At 41.3% G+C, this 25,663-nt stretch overlaps 1 protein-coding gene across 1 annotated transcript in view; it reads right to left on the bottom strand.

The window, feature by feature from the left end:
- Positions 1-25,663, bottom strand: part of ELN (elastin) — an 86,711-nt gene that overhangs the window by 25,351 nt on the left and 35,697 nt on the right. The window contains exons 2-16 of the mRNA XM_081313768.1: positions 22,440-22,487; positions 21,074-21,115; positions 18,133-18,165; positions 15,970-16,041; positions 14,235-14,456; positions 11,785-11,820; positions 7,487-7,534; positions 7,076-7,147; positions 6,115-6,147; positions 5,863-5,937; positions 5,349-5,393; positions 3,905-3,967; positions 3,307-3,351; positions 2,595-2,693; positions 1,471-1,536 (exon numbers count right to left, since the gene is read on the bottom strand). Coding sequence (XP_081169894.1) covers positions 1,471-1,536; positions 2,595-2,693; positions 3,307-3,351; positions 3,905-3,967; positions 5,349-5,393; positions 5,863-5,937; positions 6,115-6,147; positions 7,076-7,147; positions 7,487-7,534; positions 11,785-11,820; positions 14,235-14,456; positions 15,970-16,041; positions 18,133-18,165; positions 21,074-21,115; positions 22,440-22,487 — 999 coding nt within the window. The remainder of the gene's footprint in view (positions 1-1,470; positions 1,537-2,594; positions 2,694-3,306; positions 3,352-3,904; positions 3,968-5,348; positions 5,394-5,862; positions 5,938-6,114; positions 6,148-7,075; positions 7,148-7,486; positions 7,535-11,784; positions 11,821-14,234; positions 14,457-15,969; positions 16,042-18,132; positions 18,166-21,073; positions 21,116-22,439; positions 22,488-25,663) is intronic.

Genomic DNA, 25,663 nt, shown 5'->3' on the forward strand with positions numbered 1-25,663 from the left:
TTGTTTCTGGATTTTACTTTGAGCCCAAAAGCCACCGATGAGGCGCACCAAAGGAAAAACACATCAGAGCTGATGCTCCTGCCCCTTGATTTTAATGCAGGATAGACATTTGGGCAGAACTTCAGGGACTGGAAAATAGCGCACAGTCTCACTATCTTGCTTGGTGAAACCAGACGGTGCTGTGGTTTCCTTAAATCCCTTCAACTGCTTGACTCCCCATTGCCAACTCACTTCTTCAATAAAAAACAGATGACAGGCTGACGACAGTCCAGGAAAAAGTGGTAGAAAGCAGTATTCTACAATTCCTAAAGCTCTCTGGAGAGCAGATCAGGTGCACCTAGGAAAGATGCAGTATTTAGTACCTAAAGAGGAGGTGCTCAAAATCCATCCTGTTTGATCCTACACTTCTTTATTTGAAGCTATCCATGTGACCGTCCTCCATATCTCAGATTCTTTTTTTTTTTTTTGAAGAACACAAGAATCAACCATCAAGCTTAGCATCCTGGTCCCATAAAGACAAGAATAAAAATTGCCACCCCAAACTCAACAATCATATCAGATCACTCCAAGAGAGAGAGAGACAGATTAACTAGCTGTTACGTCTAGGTCAGGGGTAGGCAACCTCGGCTCTTTTATGACTCATGGACTTCAACTCCCAGAATTCCTGAGTCAGCATAGCTGACTCAGGAATTCTGGGAGTTGAAGTCCATGAGTCATAAAAGAGTCGAGGTTGCCTACCCCTGGTCTAGGTAGAAAGTCTGGAAGAGTTAACATGGTTTGTCCAGTAGCTAAAAAAAGGAGAAGAGAGGTACATTTTTGAGGACAGAAGAAAGGGCTGAAGGCGGAGGAAGGATTCCTTCTTCCTGTGCCTAGTTCCTCCATGCATGGAGGCATGATTGTTACAGTCAATTCACAAAGCATCAGGTGAAAAGACCCCAAAGGAGCAGCAACAAGTGGAGAAGAATCAGGCATCTCCCCATATTTCCTCTCTCCAAACCGCACCTTTCTGCCAGTTTTTGTTAAAGCAGATGGCAACATTTGGTTGACCTCAGCAGATCTCAAATAGGGTTGGGCCTGATAAGAACTTAGATGGCCCATCACCAGGAAATCCCGAAGTTGAAGATTGCACTAGGAAGTAAAAAGTCTCTCTTTGAGGGAGACGGGCTGCTCAGAAATGTGAAAAATAAATAAAGAAAAAGAAAAAAGAAAAAAAATGCCACTGGAAGATAAATGATATACCATTTTCATCCTGTTTCCAAGAAAACAACATGGATGTGTCAGTGAAGTCAAAATTAAGCTCAAAGCAAGAGAATTTCCTTTTTCTCTGCCAATTCTAAGTTATTCCACAGAAGATTCTTGGTGCCTTATTTAATTTAGTCTGTACATTCTTTATCCTCCTAAATTTACTTCAGCTTCAGTTCCAGCTTCAATTCTACTTCAAGCTCATCTAAAGAAGATGAACCAACTCACCGTAAGCTGCTGCTTTAGCAGCTACTTTGGCAGCTACGGCTGCTGCTACTGCTGGTCCACCGGCACCTGAAGGAAAGAAAAAGGTGAGAGAAGGATACTTTTCTTACTACCTTTGGGGTGCTGATGTCAACAAGAAAAGATGTTCCTACTCTATCTGGATCATGGACGGGTGGATTTCAGAAAGTCATGGCTGTGATGGCGGAGGTAGCATGGTTGTGGAGAGCACATTTAGTTGGGCTAAATGAGCTTTACACCTGCATATATTCCCATAGCCATCTAAAACAGAGAGATGCCTAAAGTCTTGTTGGACCTCCAAATCCAATGGCATAGGCTCTTCAGCGCTTCATACCCTACTGACCATAAGGGGCATAGGATATAGAGGGAGAGTTAATGTTTAATGTGTCCCCCTCTTTGCTGATGTGTCACCTCCTCTTTGTTAATCTGCAGTCATTTCCATCTAGCTTTTCTCTCAGGGACACATACACAGACATTATCTTGGACTTCCTTCCTAGTAGGATGTAGCTAGCTAGGGGCTAGGCTTGGCCTATCCCTATTGTACTTCCTGTATATACATCTCCATTATGTTTTAGTTATAATACCTGCTTCACTAATCATTGATCACATCAATGTGGGTCTCAGGAATGCCCACGTGCACTCACAGAATGCTTCAACCTCCACAAGGTTTATGAGTCCAGGGTCTTTCTGCTGAGCTCTGACTTCCAAATATGGCTGGGCTTATCCACTTCTGTGATGGAACTTCAAGGCAAGGTGAGGATGACTCCTCATGACCAGCTAGTTCTGGATCAGTTCAGATGCACTCTACTTTTTTAGGTGAGGGAGAGAGAAGCAATGGGCCTCCAATTTTGCTGGACATGCATCAGCCCTAGCCAAGGTGCCAAGGATAATGAAAGTTGGACATGGCCATCTTCTTCATAGCTGACTTATAATATCTGGGAGTGACTAGGCCTCCAGTAGGTAGGGGCAGAATTTGGGCAATATAGATCTTAATGTTATTCATCGTAGTTTTATTGATATCATGGTAGCCCATAATGAACTGTCCTTATTCTCAGGCAGTCATCCAGCAAGATATATTTGATATATCTTTCCAATATATAGGAAATTACCTATTCCTCCTGGAACACCACCAGCACCAGGCAACAACCCTCCTCCACCAAGGGTCCCAATTCCAGGGATGGTGCCTGCTCCAGGCAGAAGTCCAGCACCTTGTGAGAGAAAAGGAGGGATGCATATTGGCCAAAGTTCCTAGTACTTTGACTCCCAGCAGAATGGAGGGCAAATATTTCTTATCCCGGCATAATCCATCTAAGACATTTGACCTCCATGTCTCCCAACCTCGAGTTACTGTGGATCTCAAGGTCTGAAAAGAGAGGTTCTCTGCAGGATTGAATTCCATAGAAGGAACATCTCCTTTTTTTATAGCCAAGAAAGTACTATTAAGGCACTTTGTTCCAAAAATTTTAAAAATTAGAGCAAATATTTTTTAGGTGATGGAAGTTCAGTGACTTGTTTAGGCAGTGGATACTCTTGTATGACGTTGTAGGTTCAAGAAAGTATGAACAAACAAGAATAAAAAATAAAGATAATTTAAAAATGGCTAAAGTCTCATGAGGTTTCATGGGATAATCCACAGATATTTGAGATTTAGCCACGTTTTTTAAAGTTGTAATTTAACAGTTATGATTAGGAGCCCTAGGGACCACAGAGGCTGCATAGGTTCTAAAACATTAAATATTTATTCACCCTGGAAATCCTGCAGGGTGAATTTTGAGTACGTACTGCAAAAATGCTGGTGGTTCTTTTTGGTTTGTTACTTACCATATTTTGCGGCTGCCTTAGCAGCGGCAGCCTGAGCTCCTACACCTGCAGAAGAAAGCAGACGAACCTCAGACATTTTTGTGGGGGTTTGCTTTCATTTTTTATTCTAGTGGCTTGCCCTGTCTGGTGCCCTGTCACTAGGGTATAAAATGAGAGAAAGCCCCACTTCCTACTAGTATTGATGCCTTACCAGTTTGGTAATGAAACATCTGCAAGAAAACAATCGAGCTTAGAGAACACCCAGGACCCCTCAGTTCCTCTCTGTCCTATATTCTGATGAACAAAATCAAGACAGAGTCATCTGAGTTTTATTTTTTTTCTTCTGCTGGCTTCAATCTCTTGACTCTGTGATTGCTTCACCATGTCCATCCTTAAATATTCTTTCATACCTTCCAAGGTCATCTCTAAATTCCTTTACAGATACAATGCCAAACACCATCAATCAGCAAAATCTGGAGCGCCACAGGCTCCTCACACCCCTGGCATCCTCTGACTATGTCACAATGCCATATTTGCCCTGAGCTGTAAGACAATAAGACAGGAAGGGCTTCGCTAACACTCTTGTCTGACCTTTAGCCAAACACACAAAGACATTTACCTGTACCCGTTGGATAGCCAGGTTTCCCTCCAATTCCTCCAGCATATGCACCAGCTCCCCCACCTAAAACCACAGAGAGAAGGCAGATCTTCTTGAAAATAGGTATTAATATTTTTGTCTAATACAAAATATAAAGAAAATTGGAGGGAAAAGAAGACACTGGGGCTCTTCTTGATAAAAACACCTCCCACATATTGATAAGTGGGATTATGTCTCCTTCAACTCATCCCTGTTGTCTTAGAGAGACAGAGATCTCTTAGTTCCTAATATTTGTATACCTTCCCCAACCCGGTCCTTCCCAAATGTATTAGACCTCTACAACCATAATCCCAAGGCAGCTGGAAGGTACAGGATGGGGGAAAGGCTGTTCTGCATCTAATTACGGAACTAGATCTAATTTCATTCCACTCTTATGCTTGTCATTCTGTAGGCAGCAGGCTCAGAAGATTTGCAGATAATTTTCATTTCTGCCTCCTATCCAAAACCACAATTCCAATCAAAGCCATGAGACCTAGAACTAGATTCAAACCAAATGACATAAATTGGTAAGGAAAACTTGCTCACATTCTTAGGCTTACTATGAAGCCTGATGCCAAGCTTCCTTTTAAATGGATGGCTTACCTGGTCCATTATTAATTCCTTATTTAAAACAGTTATATAGCTGCCCGTTTTAAAAACAGATCTGGGTGGCTTACAACTGACAAAACAATATATAAAACAGTAACAAATTAACGGAAACAAAACCAGACACAGAAAAACTGCTCTGATGCACCCACATTATTGTCCCATCTTGACCTCACCCTATTCCAAAGCCTCTTCCTGAGGGAAGAATCAGGTTTTAATGCTCTCTAGGGGGCCCATCAGTTCTTAAGGCAGAGGCTGCAAGGAAAAGGCACAGTTCCTAGGTCCCATAAGATGGCAATGTTTAAGGGAAGAAAACTGAAGTGTGCCCAATGCATCAACTCTAGTGGGATGGACACATATCTTCAGAGAGGCAAATAACCTGGTCCCACACCATGTAGGGCTTTAAAAGTAATAACCAGCACCTTAGACAGCACCCTAAAAAAAAAACTGGGAGCCAACACAGCTTCTGCAACAGGGGTGTAATATGAGTGAAACTGGGGACAACTCAATACAGTATGCATTGCTGCATTTTGGACCCTTCGTAACTTTTGGGTGGACTTCATGAGTAGCCCCATTTAGAGCATGCATCAGTAATCCAAATTGGAAGTGACCAAAGTGTGAATGACTATGAGCAAGGCCTCCTGATCTAGGAAAGAGCACAACTGGTATACAAGACAGAGTTGTGCAATGTGGAATCCAGTTGATAATTTAGTTGATTTAAGGTCTCAAGCAGTGCCCATTTCTATCAAGCCCCAGACATTACTTGCTGCACAACCTCTGAGTAAAGGATTTAGAATGGAAGAATGTCAAGAGGACTCACCGAAAGTCGGCTTGCCAGCACCATAAGGCTTACCATAGTAACTACCTGGAAAGAGAACCATTTGATCAGAACATGCATACAGGAAGCTGGTCCCTTACTGAGATAGACTATTGCTCCAATTAGGATAGAATACAGTTTTGTGGGCTACTAGGAGTGTTTCTCAACCTTGCAACTCAAAAATTGTGGACTTCAACTCTCAGAATGCCACAGTCAGTCATGGCTGGCCGAGGAATTCTAGAAGTTGATGTTCGTACATTTTAGAGTTGCTCATTACCGGTATATTAGGCCAAACCTATAATTTACAAGCCACAACTGTTTCACACAACAGACTTTATTTTGGGCTTGCAATGTTATGTAAAGAGAGAGAGAGAGAGAAAGAGAAAGAGAGAGAGAGAGAAAGAGAGAGAGAGAGAGAGAGAGATCTCCTTCTAATGTAGTCAATATATATAGATTATTTGGACAAATGTTTCAGAGATGTGTAAAGCAATTTGCTAAATTCTGGATTAAGAATCACCTGGGAGTTTTGGTGCCTTGATGGGATAACCCAGAGGTAGGCCTGGTTGCTGTCCACCTCCAATTCCTCCAAGTCCTGTAACATGAAGAAGAGGGCTGACAGGAGAAAGGTCACAAACTAACAATGACCTAATACATTTTCCTCCTGCACTTTGTAGCCAGGAACCAGAATAGATTGGTCTCTTCCTCAGCTACCACAGAACCAGGGTATATATGTGGTGCAGCCCTATTTTTTTAAAAAAATACAACCTACCAGGGATTCCAGCAAAGGCTCCTGTTCCAGCTCCTGAAAGAGGAGAAGGGGAAAGCATGTTAGAAATTGGACATAGCAGTATGAATGTGCCAAAAGAAAAGGAGGGGAAAAAACCCCCAGTACTGTAGCTAGAGTGTAGGATATTTCAAAACGTATCTGAGTTATAAAGGATTTTAAGATATATGATATTTTTCTATTCATTCTACATACTGTATACAGGTACTGTAGTCGTTGGTTAATGATGGCAATTGGGAAGGAATTTCTGTCATTATGATCATTAAGCAAGGACATTGTGTGGTTACCACTTGAGACCTCCTGTCAGCTTCCTTATGGATTTTGCTGGGGGGGGGGGGTCATCAAAGAAGGTTGCAAATGGTGATCAGATGACCAAGGGGTGTTGCAACATCATAACTGCAAGCTGGGTGTACAGTGCACAGTCACGTGACGTGGGGATGCTGCAGCCAATGATTGGTCGTAACTGCTAGTCATTCAGCACTCTCATAAGCTTGAACACTCATTGGCATGGTCATTAAATAAGGTTCACCTGTAATGTGATTGGTTTTGGTCTTTTCAGAAATCAGGTGTTTGCAGATATTATGTTGTGCTCTTACAAGTGCATCTATGCACATGCACATACATTGAGGCACACACATCTATGCACACACAGAGACAGAGCTAAGTAAATCACACTATGAATTAGAAGGGCAGTTCTTAAAGAGTGGTCTAGGGAACCCTGTGTCAAGTCAAAGGAATAAATATTTTACAACTCTTCTGTTTTATTTTCTAATACAGTAAATATCAAGAGATACAGTCCACATAAACCAAAACTCTTCGGAGTCCTCAATCAATTTTAAGACCATAAAGGGGTCCTGAGACCAAAATGTTTGAGAATCACTGAATTATAAGATCCTAACAAAACCTTGTTATAAACAATAACGTTTGGAGTAGAAATGCCACTTACCTGGGACTTTCTGTTTGACACCTGTTCCAGTTGGCACTCCTGGCAAGACTCCTAAACCAGGATAGCGGAATCCTGAGATTTACAGAAACAGCAGCTTTACGGTTTTATTTAACAAAGTAACAGAGTTGGAAGGGACCTTGGAGGTCTTCTAGTCCAACAGACAAATGGTAGTCCAATTGCTTCTTAAAAACCTCCAGTGTTGGAGCACCCACAACTTCTGGTGGCAAGTGGTTCCACTGATTAATTGTTCTAACTGTCAGGAAATTTGAGGCTCCTTGTCTCACATAGTAAATTGCAAACATTCCATCATTATTCTTTGGTTTGTTGAAATGTGCTAAATTTGCACCTATGCATTCAACATCATGTTGCTGAAAGAAGGGAGGGAATGGCCCTTACACAGGCCAAACTCACCTGTGCCAGGAAGTACACCTCCAGGGAAGACTCCTGGAATTCCAACACCTGTCAAACATAGAAAAAAGTTGGTACCATTCTTCCTTCCATGACCTTCTCCCACTGGGGCATTATATTTAGTTCAAATGCCTTAGCTAGAAGAATTCTCTGACTCCTTCTTGGAGTCTCCATCTGCTGAGACCATTTTAATGGTCTCAGCAGGTGGCAGCACAAAACTGATCTTAGAAGCTAAGTAGGATCAGCCTTGGTTTGGTTAATACTTTACTTGGATCAAGAACCACCTGCTAATTTGGAACGTTGCCTTGGGAAGCTGAAATAACATCCCAGAAGAACGTAGCAAACTTCTTCAGTAATGCTAAGAGGCTTTATGAGTTAAAAAGTTCTGGGCAAGAATTTTAACTAGGTGAGAGTCAAAGTCATTAGGTCAACTAGTTTCTACTAAGTCAAAAACACTTGCTAAATTGATTTTAGCCTTCTTTCTTGAACACTTTCATTTTTATTTATCTGTTGTACAGAATTATAAACCTTCCAAGCAAGTCCTAAAGCAGTCTTAATAGGCATTTTCTCTTTAAATTATCCATTAGCTAGTTCCTCTGTTTCTCTCTAAGATAGCAGGTCAAGACCATTTATGACAATTTTTGTGCAGGGGCTTCAATTTCCAGAATTCTCAGTGTTTGTGCTACTTAGGAATTCTGCAAAATGTAAACACATCTGGAGAGCATCAAATCAATGAAGGCTGATGTTAAATTTATTTATGCATTTAATCAACTTGAATATCTAGATGAACAATAACAGTAAAAAAAATGTAAAAACATCTGATGATCACTGAGACCAAGCCCAATTACACCCAATAACATCTCATCTACCTGCCTTGCCCTCCATGTCCTGGAGCACCTCCAGGTCTTCAGCACTTTCCCTAAGGTCAGCATTGCAATAGAATGGGTCCCATTAGCTGACATTCTTTAATTGAGGGAACCCAAACTGTTTCCTCTTGGATCAAATGGGATGGGTAGAAACATTGGGGAAGATAGCTGTGCAAATACAGTAACCTGTTTCCATGTCTTGAAGTCATCTATAGGTGACAATAAGCACCTTGAATTGATCCAAACACTGGGAGTCAATACAGGTTGTGGAGTAGAGGTGTAGCATGAATATACCGAAATGTGCTCCTAACAGTTCATGTTGCTGCATTCTGAAACATTTGCATTGTGGTAATTCAATTGGGAGATAACTGTGAAAGTGATTTTGAGCAGTGCCTCCTGGCCCAGGAAAGCAACAAGTGGCATACAAATAAAGTTGTACAAAACTTTTCCTTGCCAAGGTTGTTATCTGCTCTTCAAGCAGGAGATCCAGGAGAACTCCAGATTGCATTGCAGTTCCGTTTGGAGTAGTGCAACCCCATGCAGAAGTAAAGATAGAAAAATACCAGAGCCAGAGGCCCTAAAATGTGACTAGGGGGGCCTTCGCCCAGGTTCACCTGGTGCACCAGTTGTGGCCCTATCTAGACCGGGATGCCTTGCGTACGGTCACTCACGCACTCGTGACCTCTCGTTTGGACTACTGCAACGCTCTCTACATGGGGCTGCCCTTGAGGACCACTCAGAGGCTCCAACTGGTACAGAATGCAGCCGCGAGAGTTGTGTTGGGAGTTTCCCGATACTCCCATGTTACACCCCTGCTCCGCGAGCTGCATTGGCTCCCAGTTGTCTTCCGGGTGAGATTCAAGGTCCTGGTAATGACCTACAAAGCCCTTCATGGCATGGGTCCGGAATACCTCAGGGAGCACCTGCGGCTGGCATCAACTTCCCTCCGCCCAGTGCGCTCCCACAGAGAGGGCCTCCTCAGGGTGTCACTGGTCAAAGAATGTCGACTGGTGGCCCCCAGGGGAGGGCATTCTCTGTGGGTGCACCGGATTTATGGAACCATCTTCCGGTTGAGCTCCGGATGGCGCCCGACCTTCGCTCCTTCCGGCGCAATCTAAAGACCTACCTGTTCGAACAAGCCGGCCTGGCCTGATGGGTGATGTGTTTGGGTTTTATTGTTTTTATGTATTTTAACTTATTGTTATAGTTTTTGGGCATCTTGTTTAATCTTTTTTAACTTTTGTATTCTTGTTTTTTAACATGTATTGCCCTGTTCACCGCCCTGAGTCCTTCGGGAGAAGGGCGGTATACAAATATAATAAAATAAAATAATAAATAAAATAAATAAAACCCAAGCCACTCAGACTTATTAGATTGGGCAGACGCTTAAATTGCACAATACCCTTAATCAAGTCAGTTCATGAGTAATTTTACTGTGCCTTGATATGTTTGATATGACCCAGTCTGTTTAGCTAGTTTATAGCTCAGTATATTATGCAAACCCTAGAAAATGGTTAAATTCAGGTTAAATATATAGTAGTAGGAAGCCAGCTACTTAGCAATAAGGGCCACAAAACTGAGTGAGACCACCTTTTAACCTTTTAAATTCAAGAGGATTGTTTCTGATCCACTGAAGATTGTTGATTGTTGATTGCTGTTCTATTTAGAATTTGTCCTTTTGACCTCTTTTTACTATTTTTGATGGGGAAAAAAGATTCTGCCCAAAAAACCTCACATGTAAAAAAAAGGATAAATCAAGATATCCTTAATGGTATCGTTTTACACCAAAGCACTATTCTGTTATTTTCATAACGATGTGAGTTTCTTCTGTCTGTTGGAAATGACCATTAGCTTCCCACATGGACATGGGGTGGAAGTAATGTTTTAAATGAAAGACAAAATGTTGTTTGTCTAGAGCCCACTGTGATTATCCACCTAATCCTATAAGTCAGAGAGGAAAAGATGAACCTAAGCTATGCCTTCGGTTTTCATAGCCCACTTAGTCTCCCAGCTAATTAATGTGTTATTAAAATTCTGAACACTCATCCTTATTTGAGCTGAAGTTTCTTGGAGCAACTGGTGATCTCTGGAGGGCGCGGGATAGGGGACACTCCTCTGTCCTAGTCCTATTAGACCTCTCAGCGGCTTTCGATACCATCGACCATGGTATCTTGCTGCGGCGTCTCAGGGGATTGGGAGTGGGAGGCACAGTTCTTCAGTGGTTCTCCTCCTATCTCCTGGGACGCTCGGAGTCGGTGTTGGCAGGGGGGCAGAGATCGGCCCCTAGGTCTCTCGTTTGTGGAGTTCCTCAGGGGTCGGTTCTCTCGCCTCTCCTGTTCAACATCTATATGAAACCGCTGGGTGAGATCATTCGTGGTTTTGGAGTTGGGTATCATCAGTATGCCGATGATACCCAACTTTTCTTTTCGACCCCAAACCACCCCAGTGATGCCCTCGCCGTGATGTCCCGTTGCCTGGAGGCGGTTCGGGTCTGGATGGGGAGGAACAGACTTCAGCTCAACCCTGACAAGACTGAGTGGCTGTGCATTCCGGCATCCCGGGACATTCCAAATGTTCCATCTCTTTCTATGGGGGGTGAGCTCTTACCCCCCGTGGATAGGGCTCGCAACTTGGGAGTCCTTCTAGATTCACGGCTTACTTTGGAAGAGCATATAGTGGCCGTGACTAGGGGGGCTTTCGCCCAGGTTCGCCTGGTGCGCCAGTTGCGGCCCTATCTGAACCGGGATGCCCTGTGTACAGTCACTCATGCGCTCGTGACCTCTCGCCTTGACTACTGTAATGCTCTCTACATGGGGCTTCCCTTGAAGACCACTCGGAGGCTCCAACTGGTACAGAATGCGGCCGCGAGAGTTGTCTTGGGAGTTTCCCGGTACTCCCATGTTACACCTTTGCTCCGCGAGCTGCATTGGTTACCAGTTGTCTTTCGGGTGAGGTTCAAGGTGTTGGTCACGATCTTTAAGGCCCTACATGGCATGGGTCCGGGTTACCTCAGGGACCACCTGCTGCCGGCATCGACTCCCCTCCGCCCTGTGCGTTCCCACAGAGAGGGCCTCCTCAGGGTGCCGCCAGTCAGGGAATGTCGACTGGTGGCCCCCAGGGGGAGGGCCTTCTCTGTGGGGGCTCCGGCTTTATGGAATCAATTGCCGGTGGAGCTCCGGATGGCACCAGACCTTCGAACTTTCCGTCGGGGCCTGAAGACCCATCTGTTCGAATTAGCTGGTCTGGCCTGATGGGGGATTATGGGCTTTTAATTGTTTTTAATCTGTACTTCTGTTTTAATTGGGCATGGATTTAATTCTTTTTAATTTTTGTATAGTGTTTCTTATGTATGCCCTGTGAACCGCCCTGAGTCCCACCAAGGAGAAGGGCGGTATATAAATCAAATAAACTATAAACTATAAACTATAAACCTACCAGGGATTTTCCCAGGTTTGGCTCCAGTACCAGCACCTGTGGGAGCAAAACAGACCAGTTGATGTAGTGCAAAAGCCTTAGTCCAGCATAAATATTTGTCCATTTTTTTTGCTCTGGTCCAAAAAACAGATTCAAAAAGGATGTATTGTTAAGTAGTAGTGCAAAGGTGCTTTCTGTTGGATCATGCAATCTTTGTGAGATTGTGCAAGTCAAAATCAGCAAATGTATTTCAAGAGTTAGATTGTTGTTGTTGTTAGTTGCAAAGTCATGTCCGACCCTTTGCGACCCCATGGACAACGTTCCTCCAGGCCTTCCTGTCCTCTACCATCTTCCGGAGTCCATTTAAGCTCACGCCTACTGCTTCAGTGACTCCATCCAGCCACCTCATTCTCTGTCGTCCCCTTCTTCTCTTGCCCTCAATCTTTCCCAGCATTAGGCTCTTCTCCAGTGAGTCCTTCCTTCTCATTAGGTGGCCAAAGTATTTGAGTTTCAAATTCAGGATCTGGCCTTCTAAAGAGCAGTCAGGGTTAATCTCCTCTAGGACTGACTGGTTTGATTGCCTTGCAGTCCAGGGGAAAGAGTTAGATAGAAAGGACTAATTTATTTTGGACCAAACAAATTAAAACATGGTGGGCTAGAGAGCAGAATTTAACAGGCCATGATTTCAATGGGCAATTTTATTTCATTTTATTTCTTTATTAAATTTAGATACTGCCCATGTCATTCTGAAAAGTGACCTTTGATGCTTACAGTTAAATCATAAATACAGTATTAAAACATTAAATACAACTCTAAATACAAAGGTAAGAAGCAAAAAGGGCAAAATTAATATGCTTCTCGGTTAATCCACCAACCAGTTCCAATGAAGAATGGCTCCCCAATGCTATTGTTCTTTTATTATTAAACTCTTAAGATGAGTTTACAATAAAAAATAATTGCAGTTTGCATAAACCTATTAAACAACTTTGTGCTTGGTCATCTGCCAGACAGGGAGGAACAAGAGATGAAAATTGCAATCCTTGCGACATGCATTTACATCCAAGGTTAAGCCAAAAGTTTGAAAGGTCAGACTCTGCACCATGACATAGCAAATCACTTTTCAATTTTATTTTTTTTTTGCCCTTAAAGTCTGTAGCGGATGCCTGTCTCTTTGTGGAGTTTAAATGAGCAACTGCTCCAATCAGTGTTATGAGAGAACTTTGTGGACAGCTCAGCATATATACCAACTACAGTAATAGGATATCGCTGTCATCTTATTACTCTTCATTCAAGGGGAAACTTTTACGGTTGGATTGGGTTTCATGTCTCAAAAGTTTAAAAGTGATTCTCCCCTCGTCAGAGTATGCTTAAGCCACTTCCTTTCGCTCAATAATCAGTTTGGCATTTGCAAATCATACTGTCGGTTGTGTGAATGTAGCTTGTTTATGATGCCAAGTGTTCTGTGAATTCAAAACAATGTAAAACATGTTATATAAATACAACCAAGGCATCAGGAATGCATTCTATTCCCAGCTGAACAAATGTAAGGTTGATAGGCTGAGATGGATGGGAAGAATTCAGGAACATGATATGAAGATTGCCATCATGATGGCCTCATCTGTAATCACTGATTATTGGATTTCTGAAATCCTTTTTTTTTAAAAAAAGCACTCTAAAAATGGCATATTAACATCACACTGGTGATGCTAATATGCCATATGTCTTCTGTCTATTCACCCCATTGGCAGATGAGAAGTTTCAAAGGAGTCAGCACTTAACATCAATCCAATTGATACCACAGAAAAGCCGCCCATCTCCAATTACAGTACTTCTTTTAAAAGAAGTAATTGGAGATAGATGGCTTTTCTGGGTTATCGTGATTATTTACATATAAAAGCTAGCTTCAAATAACATGCTTAACAAGTCATTTTAAGTCCTAATGGCAGCTTAGATAGCATCTACTTTCATAAGTTCTTTGCTATTTAGTGTGTTTTGTGAAGCCAGACCTTTTGGTTAGCCTATAACTTAATGTATTGTTATATTGTGGAAAGGTCCTTTATTTAAATGGTCATTTTCCCCACATCAGCACAAAATAAAAAAATGGGAAATTCAGTGACTAGGTTTATAGAGGCATCTGTTGGAAACCACCACAAATGCCACAATGTCATTGCACAATGACCCCAAATAATGCAAGTAGATGATGCACACAATACCACTTGCTCTCCTTGCCCATGACCAAGACAGGTATGCGGGGGAATGGAGAATTTTTGTTTCATTGTTTCCACCACACCATAAACTGCTTCTCTAACCTGATAAGCAAAATCGAGAGTCCCTCCAACTTTCTCCTAGTTTGAAACATGTAACTAGAAGAAGTTGACCTTGGATTTACTGAAGAACAGTTCTTATTCAGAGCTAAGATTTTTGGCTACAGAAAGGTTGATAATATAATTACTCCATGTTAATACACCTACCAGGTAATCCGCCCACACCACCTCCAGGTAGTCCACCGATGCCGCCTCCAGGTAGACCGCCTATTCCACCACCAGGTAGTCCACCTACGCCACCACCAGGTAGTCCACCTACGCCGCCTCCAGGTAGTCCACCTAGTCCACCTCCAGGTAGTCCGCCTACTCCACCTCCAGGTAGTCTGCCTATGCCACCTCCAAGTAATCCACCTGCACCACCACCAAGTCCTGAAGATGATAAAACACATACCTATTGAGGTTTGAGGACTAGTTTGGTGTTGGGATGAAATGGATGATTCCCTTATATCTAGACTTCTTATATCTAAGAGGGGTGATATAGTTTAGAAATAGGAACTATAAATCAATAAAATATAAATATAAATAAAATAAAAAATGTATTTTGGATGACAGAAAATAGAATTTGCTGCTCCCACAGGAGCACTCTTCTCACTGTTTGCCCACTCACACAAAGACAAAGAAGAGTTATGTCAGAAGGGACAAAGAAAAAAATGAAAAATCAAGTTGTAGGGCATTATTTGAAGGACATCAAGATCGTTAGAAGTAAAAGGGAGGAATATAAAGTTGGTTTATTTGATCAAGGCTAAAATAGATATGCTGTATGTGGACCTTTAATGGAATTTTGCTGGCATCAGGATTGAAATGATGAGGTTTTAATGGATTTGTTTATAGATAAGAAATGGGATATGGGAAGAAGAGATCATTTGTTGTATTTTAAGAGAAGGTGATAAGTTATTAAAATTGTTTATACATGTTAGTCAGTTCTTTATATATTTTTTCTTTTAATTGTATGGTAATTTTTCTTTCCTTTTTATTTCTCTTTCTAGATTTACCTTTACTGCATCTTCTATTTTTTGTATTAGTTTTTTATTATAAATTATCATCTTTAATAAAATAATTTATTAAAAACAAGAATAAGAGGAGGAGGAGAAGGAAGAGGAAGAGGAGGAAGGAGGAGGAGGAGGAGAAGAAGAAGAAGAGGAAGAGGAAGAAGAAGAGGAAGAAGAAGAAGAGACACCATTCATGGAGACCAATCATAGGAAGTCTCCTCTAAGGGCAGGAAACACAATGCAATGACTTCCATAGAGATAGTCCTTCACTTATGACCATAATGGAGCTTGCCCAGTACAGCTCATGACAGTCATAAAGTGGGTCATCACATGAATGGAGCCAATCACTTTTGTAGCAGTTGCTAAGCAAATGACACAATTGTTAAGCAAACCCATTATTTACTATGGGGCATTTTTGCTGAAAACTGCAAATATAGTCTGTTTTTGGCAAAATTGTCATAATCCTGGTCATGTGACCGCAGGATTTGGCAAGTGGCCATAAGCAGAGGCCAGTTGCCAAGCACCCAAAATGTATTTATGTGACGAGGGGGGAGTTTGGAACCAGATCGAAAGTACCTTCTGGGGGGGGTGTCTGTCACAACTTCAACCAGTTGCTAAGTGACTGTTCATAAATTGAGGATTAATTATATCAGGAATCACTAAGAGTTACTTACCATCTATAAGCCAAGATGGGCAAAAAGCAAGTAAAGGGATGACCTTATAAGAACGAGAGAGTGATATAGGACTTGGCATCAAGTACCAAGAAAGCCAGTAAAGGCAAAGAGGAGTTGAATAGACCTTGACTTCATCCATGATTTTTATCCAAATGGCAAGTTGGAATAGAATCAGAATACTGTACATGAGGTCAACTGGTAACAGCAACTTTGACTCACCGGCTTTAGCGGCGGCTTTATAGGCTGCAGCTACAGATCCAGCAGGATAGATACCTCCTGGATATAGACCACCTGTAAAAAAATGCACCATTCATTTCTGATGGAAACAATTGGGTGTCATTTGTTAAATGGGAAGCCACAGTTGAGTTGCAATGCTATATAAGCTATGCATTATTTAACTGGAGCTTACTGAATAAACCCACAATGGCTAAATTCCTATCACAAGTTAAACCCAAAATAATTGCACTGTGTCTTGACAAAATACACAAACACAGACTTGAGTACAGGCAGTCCTCGATTTACGACCACAATTGAGCCCAAAATTTCTGTTATTAAGTGACTCATTTGTTAAGTGAGTTTTGTCTCATTTTACGACCTTTCTTGCCCTAGTTGTTAAGTGAATTATTGCAGTGGATAAGTTAATAACCCACTTAAGGGACTCCGTTGACTTTGCTTGTCAAAAGGTTGAAAAAGGGGATCACATGACCTGGGACACAGCAACGGTCATAAATATGAACCAGTTGCCAAGTGTCTGAAATTTGGTCACATAATCATGGGGATGCTGCAAAGGTTGTAACTTTGAAAAATGGTTATGTTACATTTTTATTGTCGTTGTAACTTTGGTCACTGAATGAACTGTTGTAAGTTGAGGACTACCTGTATGCAGTATCTTCTTTGTGCCCTATTGTGAACGATTCACACAACTAATATAATATGACAGGGAGAGACAAATCCTCAATGGTCTTTCTTCTCAGAAGTAACATAAAATTTTCCCGGAATCCAGCAATAAAATGCCAGAAACTACAAAAAAATGCTGCAAATAGCCTGTCACATGACCACAGGTCAGTGCTGCAACTGGTTGTAAAGGTGAGTGCGTTGTCAAGGGTGATGATGGCACATTTTACAACAGCCAGAAGTACTTTATAGGCTATAAAGCACATGTTCCAGGCACACTGTAATTTTAAACAGTTGTTAAGCAACTAGTCATAAGCTGAGAACTACCTGTAAAGGAGTTTTCATCTGCTCTGCATTAAAACTACCTCATGTAATGATAATACAGCCCTCAAAAGGGTAATTTTGAAGTGTGGGTACCATATATATACATTATATATAATACTAGACATTCTGTGACCAGTTGGGTCATCGTTTCAAAGATATTTCCTTACCAGATTCCTCTATGCCTTCAGTAATGGCAGAGCTTCTAATGTAGTTGAAAAATTCTTAAAAATTCAGGGCGATATTCAAAGATGTATTTGCTTTGAAAATAGCCCATGTTGAACTGTATAGCTTAGTCAAACATCAGCAGCTGAGCACAAAAGATGTTTTATGATGTTTCGTATTATAAAATGTTTTATCATTTTTATGTCACGTTTTGTAAAATTTGCCCAAATTTCAATTCCATGGCAGTCATGGGTCCCAGGTCCTGGGCACTTTCTGTAAGTTAGTTATTTGAGGTACTTTGGTTAAAAACATTTTGTCCTGTGATGTACCATTTCATCTAGTTAAAGGTTATGGGAACTGTAAAGGCCAGGGGTAGGCAACCTCGGCTCTTTTATGACTCATGGACTTCAACTCCCAGAATTCCTGAGTCAGCTATGCTGACTCAGGAATTCTGGGAGTTGAAGTCCATGAGTCATAAAAGAGCCGAGGTTGCCTACCCCTGGTATAGGTAATATAATACAATATAATGCATATGTACATATAAACAATATACTATATACAGTATATTATATGCAGTTTGTGGTATATCAATAGAATTTTACACAAAATAAATTAATTCCCCACAATATTGTTCTTTTGATAGACGCCGGCTGTTGAAGGAGAAGAACCCTACTGGAATCTACAGAAGCTGGAAATTCTGGAAGTTGTAATCACAATACACTTACAGATTGTGGTAGGTGAAGATAGATAAAAATCTCTTTCATAGTGGTTTGACTCTGGTAGAATTCATATCTGTGTCTTTTCTTGCAACACAATAAAATCAATTTGTTTTTGCCTTTTTTAGAATAGGTTTTCAACTTCCTGATTTAATCTACAGCCCTGTTGATTTCTGCTTAGCTGTTTGAGTTCAGCTACAGTTGAACTAGATGCCACCTGGTTTGATGCAGGCTGAGCAACCTTCTGCCTTGAGGTGAAGCCTAGTTAGTTGAGACAATGACTCACCTGCTCCTCCAGGTCCACCTCCAATGCCAGTTCCTATGGAAGAACATCAAAAAGAGAAGCAATTTTTCCAGATACATTGTGTACCCAGAAATGTGACACTTCTTGTGAGTTAATTAGATAGATTTTCATTTTGTAATGTCAGTTTAGAAGGAAGAATATCATTTAAGGGTTTCCCCCCCAGCAGATTGGCTATATGGTGAAGGGAGAATAGGGAGGCAACAGTTTCTGCATTCATAAAACAATGGAATGAATACAGTACTGCATAATAGGACTTAGCTCAGGTTTGCAAACTGCCTAGTTCCCTATGATGAACCAGAGTTGTGCAGAGAAAAACCCAAGGACTAATTCTGATGACTAGGTGCATGCAAAATAAATAGGCAAGCAGACATTGTTCCTGGTTTGGTGTTAGGTAAGCAGGACTGACTTGCATTCACATCCATCTGACAGCCCTGCAAGGCTCCAATTGGCCAATTACTTTGGTTGCCAGAGAGAATAGAGCCTTCCCTGGGAATTATTTTTTTTTCAATGGGGAGAATATCAACTTAATCTGTAAGGCTTTTACAAGATTGATATTGTCACTTATGCTCTCAACAAAATCTCAAGAGGGCAGCTGCACTCAACACAGTTCCCAACTGGCAGCTCCCTTGGCAGTAGGTCTTAGAACATCATCAGAGTTGGAAAGGACATTGGAGGTCTTCAAGTGCAACCCTCTGCTCAAGCAGGAGACCCTTTATTGTTTCAGACAAATGGTTGTCCAGTCTCTTCTTAAAAGCCTCCAGTGATGGAGTATCCACAACTTCTGAAGGCAAGCTGTTCCATTGGTTTATTCTCACTGTCAGGAAATTTCTCCTCACTTCTAGTTGGCTCTCTCCTGGTTAGTTTCCACCCATTGTTTCTTGTCCTGCCTTCTGGTGCTTTGGAAAATAGGTTGATTCCCCTCTTCTTTCTGGCAACCCTTGAGATATTGGAACACCGCTATCATGTCACCCCTAGTCTTTCTTTTCGCCAGACTAGACATACCCAATTCCTGCCACAGTTCTTCATATGTTTTAGCCTCCAACCCCCTAATCATCTTTGTTGCTCTTCTCTGTGCTCTTTCCAAAGTCTCAACATCTTTTTTATATTGTGGTGACCAAAACTGGATGTATGATTTCAAGTGTGGTCTTCTGCTTGTATAAAGCTGAACAGGTAATGCCCTCATGTCCCTTCAGGAAGACCAAGGCCTTTATGGCAGGTTCCTCAGGATGCACACCACTCTGGAAGACCACAGCCTGATGAGGATAGCCCTTGTGTGAGAGAAGCATCTCTGCTGACCTTATCTCAGCAATACTGCAGAAGGAATGCTCGGATAGCAGCAGTTACCCCAGTGACAAACTTTCTTCTCTCGCATATAAACATGTGCATTCACATGCAACACATGGATAGAAATCCTTTTTTAAAAAAAAAAACATTTGTCCATTCCAGGAACCACCTGCAACTCTGGAAAATACTAAATTAGGCTGAGGAACTTTGCCTGGGAGTATTTCCATAATACTGTATTTCCACTCCCCCATTTCTTCAAAAGCCAACTTAAAAAATGTCTGCAACCCCCTTTGTGACTGCCCAGTTCACAAGGAGAAGAGCCAAAACTACTTCTCTGCCCTGAATTGCCTTAGAATTAGATCCTTAGATACTCTCATCTCCCTTGTATTTACAGTACTGTACAAAAGAATCTGGCAATTTCACTTCTCCTTTTCCTCAGGTTACTGAGGTGAGATACAAAGCAGGAAAACTAGCATTCCTCTTACGAGATCTTTTAGATGGCTGAAGCTCAGAGCTTGGAGAAGGGATGAAGCAAGAGCTCCCTCCAATCACAGGGATACGGAAGTGATTCAGAAGTGGTGCAAACTCTTTATCACAGATTTATTTATTTATTTATTTATTTATTTATTTATTTATTTATTTATTTCCTTGACTATGCCTTCTTCCTCCTATTTTCTCCACAACAACCCTGTGAGGTGGCTTGGCTGAGAGAGAATGCCTGACCCAAGGTCACCTTGTTGGTTTTCTTGCCTAAGGCAGGACTATATGAGGTCTAGTCCTGCCTTAGGCAAGAAAACATGTGCATGTCTCCTGGTTTCTAGCCTGGTGCCTTAACGACTAGACCAAACTGACTCATTTCCAAGCAGGCGTCTTATAAGCCAACTAGAAAACTGCTGACTTGTGCAGCTTTTTGGAAATGCCACCTAGACAAGCAGTTAGGCATCACCATTTGATCACTATCTGTCCATTGTAATAGAACTATGGAGTTGGGAAGATGCCCAAGGATTACTTAGGTCAACCCATGCAATTTGTAGGAAAATTAATTTAACCATCTGTGAGAGGTGACTCTCCAGCTTCTTCTCCATGGGTAGATTGTTCCACGATTGTACAGATCTTACCATCAGGAGATTTTTTTTTCTTTATATGATATGGTTTTCTTTCCATTTCTTAGATATGCACATTTCACTGGATATCTCCAAATTCTACCCTTATGAGGGAGGAAGAAGAGATCTTCATTTGCACCACTCTAGGTCATCGTCATCATCATCATCATCATCATTTTAGCCATTTTCTATCCATTGCAAGATGAAAGCCTTTTCTGCATGTTTCCAACCAATATGGTCCTGAGCTTTCTTTTGGCCCACAGTACTTGCTGATGCCGTTGATCCATCTTGTTTTAGGTCTCTTTCAGGCCTTTCTATCTTGTCTTGCAATGCCAAGCATGTATCTTTCCATGGCTCTGTTCCGCCTTGGCACGGAGAGCCGTTGGTCATGGGAGTGGAGCGCGGCCAGAAAGGTGCTGCCACTTGCCCGCAGTGAAGTGCACGTTCCGGCCCGCTCTATGTATTATTTTTCAAAACAGCATTATTTTATAACAAAACCCAGTAAAGAATCTTGTTCTATTCCACTAGGGACTTACCTGTGCCGCCAAGTCCCCCTAGGCCTCCGATGCCAGCTCCTCCTGCAGAGATCAACAAATTCTCAGGCAGTGCAGAAAGCAAGGATTGTTAACAATTCTTAGTCATTTCAATAAAGCATATAAAACACTAGTCCCAATCTTGATATCATATTAGTTGTTTTTCCCCCCAGGTAGGAGTTCTGAGCCAAGTATATTCATATCTATATTGTGCACTTGCCACTTAGGGGAGTTTGACAAAGCACTCTGAACAATGCTTTTTTAATGAAATGGGCATACATAGATTCATTTAGCCACTAATAACATCCCTAATTTTGTGAAGAAAAGAAATAGCACAAGTGGGTAATAACTAAGGCAAGGAAGGAAATGAACTTGCAGATGGTTTTTGGATAAAACGATAAGTGGAAACAAATTGCCAATGAAAGCAAAATAAGATCACACAGTGATTTTCATTTTTTAACGTTCCCCAATAATCTTTTCAAACTCTCCTAAGCAAAGAAATAAGAAGACAGAATCTATCTGGATAGAAGATCATGACAGATTCCACACCCCCACCCCATGTGAAATACCAATGTTGTTATGAAGGGCAAAAGAAAAAAGAAAAATCAACCTATTTTATAAATGCATATTTGGTGCTAAGTGAAGATTTTAATCTATCTATGAAATAACCCCTATATTCTAAGGTGGATATGGAAAAAGGCATCCCTGAAACATTGCAGAATGCCACAATTTAAAGTGGATCCATCTAGATCAGTGTTTCTCAACCTTGGCAGCTTTCAGATGTGTGGACTTCAACTCCCAGAATTCCCTAGCAAGTGATGTTAGCTCAAGAACTCTGGGAGCTGAAGTCCACGCATCAGAAAGCTGCCAAGGCTGAGAAACATTGATCAAGAGGATAGACCATGCCCTCTGAAAGCACCAGTCCCCACACTGAGCTACGTGATGTATTGAGTGCTCAGTGGGGGAAAAAGAGTCTTTTATAATACTGGAAAATGCTTGAGATATTATAATTTGTTTTGGTATCAGCCGCAACATGTAGAAATATACTATTCTAAAATTTCCATCCAGTTTTCTTGTAGTAGGAAACTAAGAAAAATAGTTGCATTAATCATGTTATAAGTATAAAGCACTCATGCAAATTAACATTTCCCCCATTCATAGGGAAGAAAAAACTCTGAATATTCCATTCTCACCGCCCTCAAATAATGTTATTATGCAGAATAATAACATTCTCCCTGGCTGCTTCTTTTCTAGCCTAAGGTTTGAGTTTGATTGAAATTAGTATCATGAGCAGGCACACACAATGCATCATTAATGTTGCACAACCATAGCATATCTAACACTTAGTTGGGAGGGTGCTAATTCTTACCTGGGTAATACCCTGCTCCTGGAACTCCTGCTCCAGCACCTGGAACCCCTGTCAATAAAATAATAGAGAGAAAAAACTCATTTTTGGATTGCATGGAGAACAAAGATGGAAACCAGTCTAGTCATGTTCCTTAAGTTCATTTCAGTTACCAACCAAAAGATTAAACAGCTTTGGGACAAAGCCTGCCTGCCTTCCCCTTTCCTGCGGGCTGCTTTCTCCCTGCCTTTTCCTTGTTCATGGGTGTTGACAGAGAAGGGGCAAAAAAGTCAAGATGGTGATTGCAAATAAGTAATCAAAGGCGCAGAATTCAAGATGGTGGCCACAACCATGCAGCTGAAGCCTTGCTCTTTTTTAAATGTATTGTCATGTGCCATCTATCCTTTCCTGGCTATGATAAGGTAAATGAATGGTTTGGATTCACTCAACATGCTAAGCCACTAAACAGAACAAAACAAAACAACAATCTATTCATGTTGTACACTACCCAGAGGACACTTATATACAAAGTGAGCAGCTATGTACAATTGACAAGTAAAAAAACAACACCCCAAACAAGATGAAAATGAAGCAAGTTTATTAGGTCTTATAAATGCCATTTATAAGTTTATTAGGTCTTATAAATGCCATTTAACTTAAAGTCTTGTGCAAACATAACTAGTAAGTTCAATAGGATTAAGACGAATATTTTAATTTATAAACACACACACATATTCACGCATGTTATCTCATCCTTCATTCAAAACCAATGTAAAACTGTTACCAAAGTCACCTGCTTAATGGCAGAAATGCAGATGGCATAAATGATGTTTCAATTTCAAGAATCGTAAATGTATGATCATCATTTAAATACATCCCCATAGGTGAGTATATGCACACATAAATTCAACACTTGTTATTCAACTCTAAGGATTGGTGTTAATTCTTTCCAATAAAATGTCAGCTTCTTTTAGCCACCTGTGCTCTTTGCAAGGCAGAACCTAATACAATCCATGCTTGTTACCACATGTTCTCCAGCCTCTCCTTTCTCTTACTGACACTGTGACCTTATGGCTTCTTTCCCCTTAAATAAACACTTGTGTTTGTGTGTTTGAATGCAGCATATTCAAACAATGGGCTGACGTCTTTCAACCAAGAGAATGCCATAATGGCAGAAGCAGCTTTTATGGTCAAAGAACAATTAGTGTGTGTTTAGGTGTGCAGGCACACATTAGAACTACGCAAATATTCAGATGATGACTAGATGCAGCAAACACATGCTTTAAATTCTTTTTGCCACCATCTACTGGGACTTTCAGATGTTTCCAGCTCAGCTTCAGTAGCCTTCACACACACACATGGTAGCAGATTTTTATGGGGAAGGGGGGGAAAAGGAAGGCTCAGCAGAAAATGTAATCATCAATAGGAATTGGGTTGACTAAAGGCAGCGTTTTCATTCAACTCAGCATTACACAACTTCAGGCCCAGAATATTTTTCTGGTGCCCAATGCAGCTTCAGGAAATATGAAGTAAATATATGATTCCAAGCACATGCAGAGTGCATTTGTCTTCTAAGCATAAAACCAGAGGCATGCATCAAATTATAAATGTAACTTCAGAACCACTGGCACTTCACATTCTGCAAATGAGAAAAGCCAATTTCTGGAACTGTTAAAGCAGAGTAGGGGGGAAGATGTTATTTGGGGGTTGGAAACACATCTGAATGCAGCCAAAGAGTAACATCCTTGTTTCCGTGATAGGACAGGGCTAGCGGGACACAGAAAGCTTGTGCAGAGAATCCCAAAGATGCTTTTTCAAAAGGCAACTAGTCTTTGTTTTTCTTTGAAGAGGTTTTGCTTCTCATCCAAGAAGCTTCTTCAGTTCTGGCTGAATGGTGGCGGATGGATAAAAAGAAGCCTCTTTAGTGAGAAACGAAATGTCTTCAAGGAACAACAAAGTCCTGTTGCTTTTTGGAAAAGCACCTTTGAGACAACCATGAGCTGGATGACGGAGAACCTCCATAGACACCTATGCAGAGAAATTCTTCTGACACCCCACAGCGACAAAAAGGATAGGCACCACTCCCTTTCTCACATCAAAGGGTGTCCCATATTTGCCACCACCACTTATATTACATATCACTAGAAAGTCTCCTCCATCGGACACAAAAGACATTTTTTTATTATTATTATTTTAATTCCATTTATATCCCGCCCTTCTCTGAAGACTCAGGGCGGCTTACAAGCTTAGCAGTAGCCTCCATTCTATGTATATGCCTGCTTATTAGGGCTTTCACACACACCCCAAGTGGCATTATTACAAAGTCAGCTTAATTGCCCCCAACAATCCCAACAATTTACTCATGTCCTTGACAGAGCGTTAGTCAACTGTAGCTAACAGTTATAGAGCAACAATTGCTGAGAATCTTTTTTAAAAAATTATCTAATCCAGATCTAGTTACTTACAGCACAGCAATGACTCAGCCACATTTGCTCTCTTGATAAGTGGTTATGGCAAGTTTCCTCAAACCTGCCATCCTCCTGCTGTCTTGGATTACAAAGCACTTTACTTCCAACCAGCGTGGCCAATGGCTGGGTTGATAGGAGCTACAATCCAGCACATCTGGACAATGTCAGGATGGGAAAGACTGGCTCCTAGAATGAGACTGAGGGACAAGAAAGGAAACTAGCACAGCGCACTAACATTTAACATCTACGCATGTGCATCGAAAGCCATGTGGAAGACAAGCTGAATATCCTCACAAGGCAAAACAGAAACTATGCTTTATCCAGGGGCAGTTGGAGAAATTTGATTGTAGGCAGCTCCTGAAGAGGTTAAAGCAGGATGTTTGTTAGTCAAAAAGCCCCGGTAACTGGTTATTGACACCGTACTAAATCATGTTATGTTAAATCATAACTAAAGCACAATTGTTTTGAGTTTGCACATCATAGTAAAGTTGATTCTTTTTTTAATCACACAAACCCAGCCTGCTTGTTTAGCCTAACCCTAGCAAACCTAGCAATTTAGTATGTTGTAGAAATGTGTTCAAAGAAAAATCCTGGGGATGGCTTATGTTCAATTCTCTTCTTGGGAACTGGACAGAATGTTGTAAAAAAAAATTAAATCAATGATTTAGCAACCTCAAAGGAGCCCAAGTTCATGAGACAAAGTTCAATACACAACACACCCTCTGAATATTTAACAAAGAGCACCATCTTTCTGACTGCCGTTAATCTACAAATTGGCCT

Source organism: Vipera berus, assembly GCF_964194415.1.
Source record: "Vipera berus genome assembly, chromosome: 1".
Classification (NCBI taxonomy): Eukaryota; Metazoa; Chordata; class Lepidosauria; order Squamata; family Viperidae; genus Vipera; species Vipera berus.